This window comes from Eutrigla gurnardus, assembly GCF_963514095.1.
Source record: "Eutrigla gurnardus genome assembly, chromosome: 6".
Classification (NCBI taxonomy): Eukaryota; Metazoa; Chordata; class Actinopteri; order Perciformes; family Triglidae; genus Eutrigla; species Eutrigla gurnardus.
Window position 1 is genome coordinate 28,276,154 of NC_139920.1, and position 14,212 is coordinate 28,290,365.

The 14,212-nt window shown below is 46.6% G+C and overlaps 1 protein-coding gene across 2 annotated transcripts in view; it reads right to left on the bottom strand.

Moving 5' to 3' along the window:
• The window catches only part of cpamd8 (C3 and PZP like alpha-2-macroglobulin domain containing 8), a 41,094-nt gene that overhangs the window by 1,281 nt on the left and 25,601 nt on the right, over positions 1-14,212 (bottom strand). Inside the window, exons 31-43 of one of the 2 annotated variants that reach the window (XM_084012509.1) lie at positions 13,620-13,785; positions 13,022-13,108; positions 12,742-12,878; positions 11,830-11,985; positions 10,978-11,040; positions 9,032-9,306; positions 8,858-8,945; positions 6,329-6,403; positions 6,066-6,171; positions 5,642-5,752; positions 5,028-5,240; positions 2,667-2,741; positions 358-559 (exon numbers count right to left, since the gene is read on the bottom strand). In XM_084012509.1, coding sequence (XP_083868635.1) covers positions 358-559; positions 2,667-2,741; positions 5,028-5,240; positions 5,642-5,752; positions 6,066-6,171; positions 6,329-6,403; positions 8,858-8,945; positions 9,032-9,306; positions 10,978-11,040; positions 11,830-11,985; positions 12,742-12,878; positions 13,022-13,108; positions 13,620-13,785 — 1,754 coding nt within the window. Of the gene's footprint in view, positions 1-357; positions 560-2,666; positions 2,742-5,027; positions 5,241-5,641; positions 5,773-6,060; positions 6,172-6,328; positions 6,404-8,857; positions 8,946-9,031; positions 9,307-10,977; positions 11,041-11,829; positions 11,986-12,741; positions 12,879-13,021; positions 13,109-13,619; positions 13,786-14,212 lie in introns of those variants that run through there. The other variant, XR_014597338.1, reaches the window with a different exon arrangement.

The window sequence follows — 14,212 nt, forward strand, 5'->3', positions numbered from 1 at the left end:
ACCACATACAGGAGTTTAACACAGTAGTTTATCTATTTGACGTTACCCCTGTTTGAGTGACGTTTGCTTAAAAACCACAGAGCCCAGGTGTAGTTTTTTATTGTATATTTGCGAACCTATTTATGAATATTAACTTTCGTACAAATGAATGAGCTTGAGGCTGAACGCTAAAGACAGGTGAGTGAACTCTCCAAGGATTGAGGTTTTGGTCTTTTCACAGGGTTTGTTGATGGAAAGAAAATATATGGAAATAATACTGGAAGCATCCATCAAGCTCTGGACAAAACACACTACAAACATGCCTGAGAACCTGAAACCCAAAAAACCAACAATAAATAATAAATCATTGGCTCCTACCATCGCTCAGGGGTGTTTTTTGTGTCCAGTGTGGGCAGCTGGGTATCTGCTGGCAGGAGCACCTTCTGCTCCACCTCCTCCCCACCTTCAGGAGGGTCGAGGTGGTCCGCTCCCTCTGCATCAGCCAGGAAAGGCTCCGAATCTTGGTCGTATTCATAGGAGTAGTAAGACACCTCTGCCATGGAGCCCTGCTCCTCTTCACCTGGAGACACGGAGGTGGAGACACAGAGGTGAAGACAAAGATGGAGACATGGAGGTGGAGACACAGAGGTGGACACACAGAGGTGGAGACACAGAGGTGGAGACACAGAGGTGGAGAGACAGAGGTGGAGACACAGAGATGGAGACATGGAGGTGGAGAAACGGAGATGGAGACAAAGATGGAGACACAGAGATGGAGACACAGAGGTGGAGACACAGAGGTGGAGACACGGAGGTGGAGACACAGAGATGGAGACATGGAGGTGGAGACACGGAGGTGGAGACACAGAGATGGAGACACAGAGGTGGAGACACAGAGGTGGAGACACAGATGGAGACACAGAGATGGAGACACGGAGGTGGAGACACAGAGATGGAGACACAGAGGTGGAGACACAGAGATGGAGACAGAGGTGGAGACACAGAGTGAGACTTGGCAGATAGGCGTAGTCACTGAATGATGTCACCATCTAAATGGCGTGACGGGTAAATAACTGGGCGTCATGGCGACTTAAAGGCACCCTGAGGAGTTTGTGGCCGCACAGAGCAACTGCAATACCCCACCACAGACAGTAGGGGGCCCTCCTTGCTTAAAATGTATTCTCACATAACATGCAACAAGAGCATAGCTTTATTTAACGTTTCCTCTGAGAAGCTCATGAGTCCACCGTCTTACAAACACACACAAAGACGTCCACGTAGACGTCTTAATGAAAAGTGACCATCACACACGTCTCACAGGAAGCCTGCGTGTTTGTGTATCATCACGCTGGATGTTGTCCTCTGCTACAAGTTCACTAATAAGACAAGTCTACACAGGGAAGCTAATTCCAGAGCTTCAGCTTCCTCCGCCGTTCCAGTGGAAACTGTCAGCTCCTTGGCACGGCCCGCCTTCACCTTTTACACTCTCAGTGCACTTAGCGGGCACGCCGTCAACATTCTAATGGTTTACAATCACACTGTTTTTACAGCGCGTATTCAATCTAATCACCCGGGTTATCGGACTCTAGGTGGGTGTGTGTTTGCGTATTTGCTCGTGTGAACATGCAATGTGTATGTGTTTGCATATATTTATATACATATATATATATATGTGTGTGTGTGTGTTGGGGTGTGTGAGTGCATTCCTGTGGTGAGTGTGTGTGTGTGAAGCGTTAGCTTTTGTACGACAGAGACCTTTGACTGAGAGCAGCTTTGTGAGCCGCAGCTACCGGGAGCTGCAGGCTGGGAAACAAGTCAGTGCAGGCTGTGCCATATCACACACACACACACACACACACACACACACACACACACACACACCTGTACATAACCAACACATTCACACAGGCGGACTGCAATGTTACATATCAGTAACAGCTCACATATTGGCCACATGCAACCCCGCTAACACACACTTCTGCAAGTTGTGAATGACTTGCGGTGCCTTTTTTTTTTTTTTGTATGTTTTTGTTGCCAACAGCTACATCCTCCCCTCCACACGCAGCCAAACATCCTATCAGGAATTCTCTGGCCGGCTCTCTGGAAGTGGCAGCTGATCTAAGCTCATGGCAGAGCAACAGTGGAGCCTGCAGTGTGAAACCTATCCACCTATTTATCACACCGATCGCAGACATGATGTGGTAGCGGGGGAATGCGCTGCCACAAACCCCACCAAGTATCTACTTTCTTCTCATCCTTTCTCTCCTTCTTCTTTCATCTTGTCATCCCTCTTTAACTACCCCCCCTCCCTTCTTTTTTCTCAGTTTTACACCCCCTCCAAACACCCTTTCATCTCTTTGCCTCTCCTTCTTCGTGAACCTTCACGCTCCACATTACAAAAACACACACATCATCTTCTAAAAAAACGCTATAAGCAAACGACATGCCTTCACACGCCTTCTCCACATTTACATTCAGCTGACACTGAATCCCAGATTGACTTTCAGTGGATGCAGGTTACATTCCAACAAAGAGCAGATGTAACATGTTGCTGACTGTTAAATAGAGAGTTGTAGAATATATGTGCTGCTGGGTGCAGCTCAGCATGCAGGCGGAGGGAAGGTTGGAGGGGAAGGTGATACTAAAGCTGTGTGTGAGTAAGGAAAGGTGTGGTGGATGTAAGTTACCTGTGTGTACAGGCACTGAGGGCTGCTCGGTTTCCTGGTTGGCGATTGGTTGCCGTTCCTCCACCGCCGTCTCCACTGGAAATACAAACAAACACATCCGTTCCATTATTCCCATTTCTGTGACAGCAAAAACTGGTCATGAATTAACAGAGTTGCAGTGTTGCATAATCTAAATGCTGCCCAGAAGCATTATCCACCCCACTGAGCAACACTCGGGCTCAACAGAGGGCCTGCGTTCAAACCGTTCTAAAAATAGCCAGGGCCGAACCGTGGCCAGAGGGACCCATGTGCGGAAACAAATTGTATCTTTTTCCTTTTCAAAACAGGGAAATGGTGGCAGGAATCCCCCCCCCACCCACACACACACACACACACACACACACAACCATACACAAACAAACAAGGTCGGGGGAGCTGGAAACAAAGATACGCTCCTCTTGATAATCTACAACATGAACCCACTTGGCACAAACTGAGGTCTTTTCCCACCAAAGTTTTGTCTATGCCTTTTTTTTTCTCCCCAATCTGCCCCACAACATGAAGGCTCCTTTGTTGTTGGGCTGCGCGTCGGAAAGGAATGTGACAAGGATTTCAAAGGGCTGGACAAAAGCACTCTGTCATTTGGAGGGAGCCCTGTAATACAGCAGAGAGGGGGGGGGGGGGGGGGGGGGGGGTTCGTTGGGTAGCTCTCCGAAGAAAACTCATCCAGTAATCAGCTCAACACCTGAACAGCTGTTTCTACAGCACACACACACACGGACATATGGACGATTACACAGATTGAGTTACATCTAAGCCGACGTACTGTATCCAGTAAAACACACGAGAGCTCCTGAGAATGCACGTTCTGGGATAAGCCCTCCAAGTCTGTGAGTTAGTATAAATGTATAAATGTCAATTATCTCCACCCAAGTGTCGTAGATACAGGAAATCTTTCCTGCCACATGCTATCACACTGTAAAACGCTGTTGTATCTACCTACCTACCTACCTACCTACCTACCTACCTATCTACCTACCTACCTACCTACCTATCTACCTACCTACCTACCTACCTACCTACCTACCTACCTACCTACCTATCTACCTACCTACCTATCTATCTATCTACCTACCTACCTACCTACCTACCTACCTACCTACCTATCTACCTACTTACCTATCTACCTACCTACCTACCTACCTACCTACCTACCTACCTACCTACCTATCTATCTACCTACCTACCTACCTACCTACCTACCTACCTACCTACCTACCTACCTATCTACCTACTTACCTACCTACCTACCTACCTACCTACCTACCTACCTACCTACCTACCTACCTACCTATCTATCTATCTACCTACCTACCTACCTACCTACCTATCTACCTACCTACCTATCTATCTACCTACCTACCTACCTACCTATCTACCTACCTATCTATCTACCTACCTACCTACCTACCTACCTACCTACCTACCTACCTATCTACCTACCTACCTATCTATCTACCTACCTACCTACCTACCTACCTACCTACCTATCTACCTACCTACCTATCTATCTATCTATCTATCTATCTACCTACCTACCTACCTACCTATCTACCTACCTACCTACCTACCTATCTACCTACCTACCTATCTATCTACCTACCTACCTACCTACCTACCTACCTATCTACCTACCTACCTACCTACCTACCTACCTACCTATCTACCTACCTACCTACCTATCTACCTACCTACCTATCTACCTACCTATCTATCTATCTATCTATCTATCTATCTATCTATCTATCAATCTATCTATCTATCTATCTATCTATCTAGCATTAACGTGGTTTCACATCGTTCTTTCAGCCCGACATCTTCTTTGTTTCTTTGTTTGCTGCTGCCTTGGATTCAAGGATCAGTTCACGTTTTTCACATATATTTTTGATTTAAGAGTTTCTGTAGATTTACAACTGATGAGTCGATCTCATTAAGCTTTATTACAGTCGTCACATGCATGAAATCCAAACAATGAAACCTCTGCATTCAATGCGTCCTCACTCACACAGGACACTTCTCAGGGTCGGAGCAGGGATTGATTCTCCAACACTGTGGTTAAAGTAGGATCCGCTCTGCCCACTGAGCCACAGACACCCCAAATATAGCTAGGTAGTTAGCTAAGTATGTAAGAAAATGACTTAATTCTGCCCACTAAACTCTGATTGCTTGACTGGAATTTAAAAGGTTGAACAAATCAGGGATGTGGTTGTGAGATTTAGAGGCCTGGAAGCTGGTTTTTTATGGTCGTTCATGCAGCAGCACCAGTGAATCTGAAGAGCCTGCCTCCTTGTGAGGTCAGAGTTCAGGTGACACATTGCTTACCGTGAGGACACTGGGACAGCGGGACCTGTTTGATGCGCGTCCCGTTGCGACAGGCGAACACCTCCATCTGACACTGGTTCTGGTAGAGCTGGCCGTCGGAGCCGCAGACCGGCTCCCCGTCATAACCGCAGTCCCTGTAGCACGTGCAACGCTCAAACTGCTCCTCCTCCAGACAGCCGAACACGTTGTTGCACTGGTTGGCCTGCACGAAACCTGCAGGGAGACGATGCTCATGACAAAACTCACATATGCTATTAAAGGGAAATATCATTTATGGCCTTTTTGGAGGGGGATGATTTCATGACAGCTTTGTAGTCTATTGTTCTTGCTTTGTTTTATTTATTTATTTTACTTTTTGTTTTGTTCATCGATCACAAACATGAACATATGGATGCTGATGAAAATGTTTTTATTCTTTACTTTTCTTAGGAAAACATGATGAAACAGTTAGTTACCAAACTAGCAATATACCACTTATATCTGCATATTTTTTTAATTTTCAAGTGCCTTTTCTACTTATTGATGTGTTTTGATTTGTGTTTTTGTATTGTAACTGAAAAAAGAGAGAGCAATGACAGTGGGGGAGGGGGATTGTTAAGGGCGGGGACTCTCACCTGTCCACTGATTGGTCGAACTTTCCACCTCATTGCAAGTGGGTCCGTCGCACAGCTCCCGGGCCAGCGGGCTGCTCTCGCTGACGTTGTAGAACCGGGTGGCCTCAAAGGCTGCATGACAAGCACAGACCCACACCAGCACGTTCACACACCCACACACACAAAACAACGATGACGCTCACCATAACTCGGTCATAAACTGCAAAATCAATCAATAACCGCAAGGAATCCACTTCATAAATCACTGGGAGTCAGACAGTTTTGTTGCTCTGTAACTCTTCAAAGAGCTAGAGAACTGGAGCGCCGAATAGTTACACGTCCGGGGTTCAGTTCCGTCCTCTGGGACCTCTGTTGCATGGCAACCACATTTCTAAAAAAAAAACATCTTTCAAAACAGTACTTAGAATATTCATCAGAGGCACACCTGGTTCGTAGTAGTCGTAGATCTTGACCGGAACAGGTGCTGTCTTGCCCACAATGTATTCCCTGACAGCTTGAAAGGCCACACATGTCATACACTGGCTGGGGATCTAAGAAGGGACACACACACACATACACACACATGAAACACTTACAAAAACACCACAAATGAACAGCAATGCACGCTGATACACTTTTACAAACACACACAATTAAAAAACAGTGGTCTTTGAAAGGAGCCCTGATGGACACAAAGCCAAAACTCACCTCATCGAAGTAGAACAACACTTTCCTTCCATTCAGCTCGTATCTCTTCAGACCCACTCGCTTGTCCATCAGCAGCTAGTGAGGTAGACAGAAGAAAATCATGCATCATTCATTCATGAAAGTTGAAAATTAAACATCTCTTTTGTGCATTCCATCTATCAGGACAAAGTAAACGTGATGGCTGATGCTTACAGAAGTATCATCTGTCACCAAATATCATAACAGCTTCTTTCCTCTGGACTCCATAATTAATCTCCACCCTTCACCGAATAAATATAGTTTTGTTTTGTGTGTGTGTGTGTAATATTCTTATGTATCAAATGGGACTCCACATTACATTTCATTGTGCAATGACATACATTTAATAGTACAAAAGGCATATTATCAATCATTTGATCCCAACATTAATGGCCGACTAGTAGTCACGGACATGGAAATGGACATAAGTGGTGATCAGCACCACAGCGGAGTGGACAGCTCCATCTCCAGCCAACCAGGGTTTATGATTCCCTGAGATTAAACTGTTGGACTCACGGGGTGTGGACTCGTGATGTGATGAACGAGGTGAGGCTGGTACCCGTCTAAACAATGCTTGTGTTGGCCTCGTCCTGCACCGAACTAAACGTTAGCAGCTCGGGCCGATCTCGCCAACGTCACTGAAACTCAGTAACGAGTGAACGGTAATTTACACTTCTAGTCTGTGCTGTAACCATCAGGGTCCACATGGTCTGCATTTCAACGTGCTCCGCGGGCCACAGCTGCAATGCAAACCATATGCACTCCACCATGACATGACTGCAGGGTGGAAAATGTACAGGTTACCAATCACGGACTTGGCGAGGCTTTTATTAGCTGAAATCAACGAGGGATGACGCTTTTCCTCCGGGATTCGCCTGATTAGTGTACTTTTTTTGTGAACCTTGTGCACAAATGTATAGTCAGGTCAGACATCTTGTAAATATGAGTGTATGAATGAGTAATTGGGGAAGTTGTTTACTGCAAATGTGAGTGTGTGTGTGTGTGTGTGTGTGCATAGAGAGCCAGCAGAGTTAATTCCCCCACGGGGGGATTTTTCATTCTGTCAAAGGTGGCAGCCTTTGGACAGCAGGGGTTTATGAGGTGCTCAGCCTGAGCTGGCGCCACCGAGACACACACACACACACACACACACACACACACTCTTTTACATACACACTACACAACTGGTCTCTCTGCTGACAAAAGCATTGTTTGTCTATCTAGCAACTAAACATTGCCAATGAACTCCCTCAGCTCCACCGTTCTACCCGCAGTGCGTTCTGGGTCGTTAGACAGAGCTCGTTATATTGGGTGATAAGAGGCGATGGCTGCGGTGGCTCCCAGTCGGTCACCGGACTAATCATTCATGACTGCAGCTTCCATGAAAGCAACTAGACATGACTGCAGAAGCCAAGCTTGCCACCATAAATTGAGGAATGTAAGTGGCAGTCGGGGCAGGCGGCAGTAAAACTCCGAGGGAGGCCAGCGGGGGTGTAAACTGAGCTTGTTAGCCACTACAACTCAGGTCAGCCTCAACTGACACACTGGCGGGAGCGTCGACGTATGTGTGTGCGTATTTAACGTCTCCCCAGGTAGCCAGAGAGGTGGCCCTTTTAAAAGGTGGAGGCCCGCAGACTAAAGCCCCATAACTGTCCAGTAATGAGGGACAGGCTTCTGATGGGTGGCTGGGGAGCTGACCTGGATCCAGCCCCCCTTAAATTAATCATCGCTCCGTTCCTCAAATGAGCCGTCCGTCAGACGTCCGTTACTCCTTTGATCCAGATGTCTGTCTGTCTGTGTCTTCCCTCTGTCTTCTGTAACGACACAATGTTTCAGAAAGAGGTGTGTGTGTGTTTGGTCGACCCAGAGAGGCCCGATGGCCTCTGACCTCGAGACATTGTAACTCTACGGGGTCTGAGCCGACTGGCATTCTCTTATCGTACCTTAAAAAAAAAAAAGAAACACCATAAAAAGGACCCCCACCTTAATGATCCTTCCTTTCTCTATGACACGTTGGAACACGTGTGTAACACGCAGCGCTCAGAGGAGGAAGTCTGTCGAACCTCTTACAACAATGGAGATTATGTCAGGTAAACACGACGCCTTCCTCCTCCGACAAATATTTACACGACACCCCTCCGCTGCACCGCAGGAAAAAACACCCATATCTTAAGTATGCGTGTATGTTCGGGGATGCATCCTGTGTGGGTGTGAATGTGTACACGTGAGCAAAAAAAAAAAAAAAAAGGAGTCTGCAGAGGAAACAGGAGGAGTCTGATGAATTCCATGACATACTGCATTTTTTCCTCAAATGGGCTCCAGATGTGGATGCATCTGTCTCTCTTTCCACCTGCCTTTCGGGTTTGGGGGCACTTACCTGACTCCTTCCAATGCCTGTCTAGCGATCTGCGAGCCTCGATGACATTAGCCATGTGGGTGTCTCCGGGCCTGTGTGTGTGTTCAGGAGGGATGTGCAACCTCTAAACCTTGTGTGCTAATGTGATTTCATACCCTCTCTAGACTTTCAACATCTGCCCGGAAGCCGGAAATCATGGGAACGTCGATGACGGCCATGTTGGACGATCCTGAATGGAGCCACCTGCACAGAGAGTCGGGGGTGAGGATGAAATGTTAGAAGCAGAGCTGTGCATACGTGTAAGGCCGCCTTCTTCACTCGTACTCTACCTGGCACAGACTTCCAAGGAGATGTGAAAGTCCATCTTGTCCTGGTGGGCTGCCGGGTCGTCATCGTCGATGGGCGCCCGCCGCTTACGGTTGAGCTCAGAGCGGTTGTCAGCCCGGCTCCGGGAGCGTGAGGAAGGATGGCGGGAAGACGAGGAGGAGGAGGAGGAGGAGGAAGGGGGCTGCGGGTGTCGCTCCTGAAAAGGCTCTTTCAGGTCCACCTTGAGCTGGAAGGCTGGCTTGGATACCGGGTCGGGCAGGTTGTAGGACACATCGATCTACAGACACACGGAGAGTAGCAGGACAACGGTGTTTAAGACGGATATCCATGAAATGAAGACTTTAAATGCTCAGCCTGAATGGATGAACACCATATTATATGTATCATGTATCCAATACTCCGATACTGGGTTTTTAAGGTGGATCGGAATCGGATCGGAAGCTAAAAAATTAGATCGAGACATCCCTAATAAATCCTGAATGTTCACGGTCGTCTTGTAAAGACAGCCATAATAGCAGAATGACTCAGACCCAGTTAGTCTGTTCGACCACCATTTTTGGTCCTGAAATATTGCAACCAACTATTTAAATTGCCATGAAATTGTGTACAGAAAGTACTGGTCCCAACAGGATGAAGCCTACTGACTTTTCCAGCTGATTAACGTCTCAACAACCCTGCAATGGATTGATTGCCCGGCGATTTGGTGCAGACGTTCATGTTGCCCAGGGGTCCCCTAACTGCAGCCTCACAGAGCTGCTAGCATGGCTGTAGAGTTAGTCAGTAACTTAATATTTCCCTTTGTGATGAGGACATCCGGTCTTGGGCTCATACACACAATTATCCACATTATTGGTGGCAGCTTCAAGTTTTCATACGAGGAGATGAACAACAATAAGCAACAGCCTTGTGTAGTCCTGATATAGAGACATACCTGGTATATTTATATATATATATTCACTGGACACATATTCAATAGACTATTTCAGCTTTTTAAATTTCACAGAATATTATTATTATTCCCATAATTGTACACATTTTGAATGAATCATCCAATCGGATTTGAGACCTTTGCAAAGCTACAAAAATAATAATCCTGAGGCACGGGACACATACTCATCACATAGAGTATGTCCACACACACACACACACACACACACACACACACACACACACACACACACACACACACACACACACACACACACACACACACACACACACACACACACAGTCAGCTCTCTTTAATTGCCCCACTCTTGTATTTCATTAGAGCCCAGGTGCTGCTGGCCTGAGGGGCTGTCAGAGGGCTGTGTTGACGCATGGAGAGGTGTGGATGGAGGGAAAGTAGAGAGGGCGAGAGGTGTGAAGAAAGGTGTGTGTGTGTGTGTGTGTGTGTGTGTGTGTTATGTCGAGGAGAACAAGTTGGAAGACGTTTCAGGCGCTGCACAGCCGAGCACAACATCCGCTGCAGTGGCTGGCTCGGCCTCATACAAAACCCAGCCACATCTCTCATGCACGTTTCCCGAAGAAAAACAGAAAAATACTGGATTGTAAACACCTTTTGATCGCTCTTGCTTATTTCATTCATGCCTTGTTTGTGGGTCTTTAAGCAGACAAATGTTGAAACAATAAGAAGCGAGGACAGAATATCATCCAACGAGAAAGGGAGAAAGACCGTTCGCTGTTTACCAGAGAGGTTTTTCATCTGTCTGTGACAAAGGTAGGAAGCAAACAGCATCCTGTCCGGGGGGGCGACCGCAGGAATCATCAACACATTCCAAAACAACTGGTTAAACTCTACCAGATTACTCCCATTTAAGAAGGGACGGATTCGGGCATTATGGGACGACTACCGGCAGATGCTCGCTGTGACCCCGATGAAGTAAGCGAAGCATTAAGAGCTCCCTTCTTGTGTTTGTGTGAGCTTGTTTTTGTGAAAGTACAATACCTGCATGAGACAGCAGCCCTCTCCTTTAGCGCTGACGAAAAGGCCTGTGGGGATACTGGGGATCTGGAAGAGAGCGAGAGAAGAGAAACAAAGAGAGTCAGAGGGGGCAGGGAGAGGTGAATGAGTCATTTATCAAGTGAATGAATGCTGTAGGCTGCTACACCGCCACTAGTGGTTCCCTGGCTACTAACCAGCAGGTCTTAATTGCCCCCAATTAAGCTGACACCACTAATCACAGCAGAGGGAACATGCCCGGCAGAGGGAACGTACTGCACTCTCACCTGAACCACTCTGTCTGTCTGATGAAGCACTCCACTCCACACACACACACACACACACACACACACACACACACACACACACACACACACACACACACACACACACACACACACACACACACACACGGTGACCTGAGGCCACAGTGCCCAAGCCAAGGTGGTGCGTGCCCACGCTGTTAAATTTGTAATGTGTGGGCAAGCAGGCCAATAAAACCAAGTTATAAAATCAACAGACCAACAAGGTGCTTCTGGGAAATCCAGTCCAGTTAAGCCTGGTTTGGTTTGGCAGCGTGAAAAGGTCCTGGCTACCAAACAGCCGGACATAGAAACAGAGATTAATGTCCGGTGCCAGAGAGTGGCTCTTGTGTATAGTTGCTGGTCAATTACTCTTAATAAAGAGGGGAAAGTTTCTCCACGGCTTTAAAGCACCGGGGCTTTTCCTCGGGAAAACCATTAGTGGAGTCGGTGACTAATGTTGATAAAGTGCCGTCAACCTGGACAAACAATCCAAAGGCCGCGGCGCGGCCAATCGATTGTCGTGCCTCATCTGCGGAGCCATTGGCGTGGTTACCTTGGCGCTCTGAAGGAGTTTCTGGTTGTCCCTGTTGAGTTCAAAGGTCTCCTGGAAGTCGAGGTTGGTGGAGGCCAGAGAGATCGTGAGGTTGACCCCTCCTACGTAGGACAGGATGGCGTACTCCGACAGAGCCTGCAGAGCTACGCATGTGTCCTGAGGGTCGGAGAAAAAAAATCCACTTTACACTTTTAACAACAGCTAGTTTTCAGTCACATCACAGTTGTTTGATTTCATTAGATCACTGAATGCTGCTACATGTGGACTAAGGATCGGATCAGCCCCCGATACTGGGTTTTTAAGGTGGATCGGGATCAGCCGATCAAATTAAATTTCATGGCCGATCCATATTTAATATTTCCCATGATTCCATTGTTATGTTTGTTTGTCGTTGTTGTTCTATTGCATCAGCCGCCATTATCTAGTTGGAAAGTGGAGCGGACACATAGGTTAGTTAAAAAAAAGGACTTCCAAGAAGTAAAGTTTAGTGAAGCTTACTTGTATTTACTGTTGAATGAGTAACCTGTTGAGTTGTAAAGGTACTTCATGTTGGATAGTAAAGTTTACCTGCAGAATATTCATATTATAGTTTCTAAGTACTGGCATGTTGAACAACCAAAGTCCTATTTAACAGAATAAAGGGAACTGAATTAAAGATCAGATTTTTTTATTATCTTATTTGTGATAGTGAGAGAATAAAAGCCATTGTGCACAGCTTGGATGGCTGTCTATTTCTTAATGTACACAAAAACAAACACAAAAAGTGATATCGGAAAACTGGTATCGGGAAATATCGGGATCGGAACTTATATGAAAATATCGGGATCGGATTGGCAGCTAAAAAATGAGATCGGGACATCCCTAATGTGGACTGAACCAAAAGCCATAAAGATGCCAGAGAAACGGGGCTACCTGTGTCGAGGAGAAGCCGCCCAAGGCATTCCTCTGCTGGGAGAGCCATTTGACCACAGGCAGGGCAGAAGCCACATCTCCCAGGAGGGTGTAGGTCAGAAGGCCGTAGGCTGTCATCTCCACCTCCGCTGACACCACTGGGAACAAAGACCAGTTAGATTTCTGTTTGGATGCTGCATAATATCTTAAACAGACAGTATCGGATCCGTGTGGTCTGCAGAGAGGATGACAGGAAGTTAGTCCAGCTCATACAATCACAATAATATCATTAAATAGTTACCTGACTGAGAGAGTCCATCACTGAAGCCCATGAAAGTGTCCTCATCGGTCATGGTGCTGCCCGTCAGACTCCAGTGGGTGAGTCCATCTACAAAAGACAAACAAGGACAGAGCGAGGGCATCCTGTATCACATGACTCATCAATATCCTTACTGTTTCAATCTTTCAGCAGCTATGCAAACATTACACGTGGGTTAATACAATAACTGTGATGAAGAAAGAATGTGTGTGTTCTGCTAAATATGCCAAAGCTTGCAGAAAAACTCTGAGTGGAGAAGAAGAAGAGAAGGAAATGGCCAAAGGAAACCAAGCGTGAGATAAGAAACAGAGGGGGAAGGGAGGGTGGAATGAACTGCTGAGCATGACAGCAGCTTCTATCAGTCACTTCTCTTCTATATCTGAGGGTTCAAGATGTAAGCAGCCTGAGGGGAGGAGGCTTTAACTGCAAACCTGCAGCAGTTTGGTGGTTTTAGTGAAGAAACAAACAACAAATGTGTTTCAAAAAGTCAATAAATTATTGTTTGAGAACACTTTAATCCAACGACTGTGCAGGTTACTGAGCTCTGAGCGGATGAACCAGCGGTGACTTGCTGTCTTACCTTGTGTGATGGCCATGTGGTTGAGGCGACGCAGGGCCAGCGGGGCATAAGGGCTGCGCAGCAGAGCCAGGGCGTACGCGGACAGGGCCGTGGTGTACGGGTCATCAGCCGAGTAGGTGTTGCTCTCCAGGAAATCCTTGGCTTTGGCCACAGCCACCTTCTCTTCCTGGAGCAGACGGGACGGAAGAAAAACAGAACACTAACGATCGTGTGTCAACAGCTTACAAGACGTGGCAGACGTGGACTTTTTAACACTGGAATGTTTGGTCCAACTTTCCTCGTTTAATGGAATTAGCAGAAAATTTGCATGGATGGAGACATTTGTGTGTAGTTTTTCTCCAACTGGTAAAACCAATGTTGTCAGTTCATTATTCTTAATTTATGTTGGCCCCTTTTGATACACTTTGTGTGTGTAAATAGTGAATGGTAGCTTCGTGGCTCGGCGGACAATTAACAAAACTATTTAGTTGTATTTGCGACGATTTAAACTTTAACATTGTCAAATAAAATGGTAAATAGGTAGATTTGCAACATTATAACTGACAAAAATATGCGCTCGCACCCACGTGTACACACACACACACACACACACA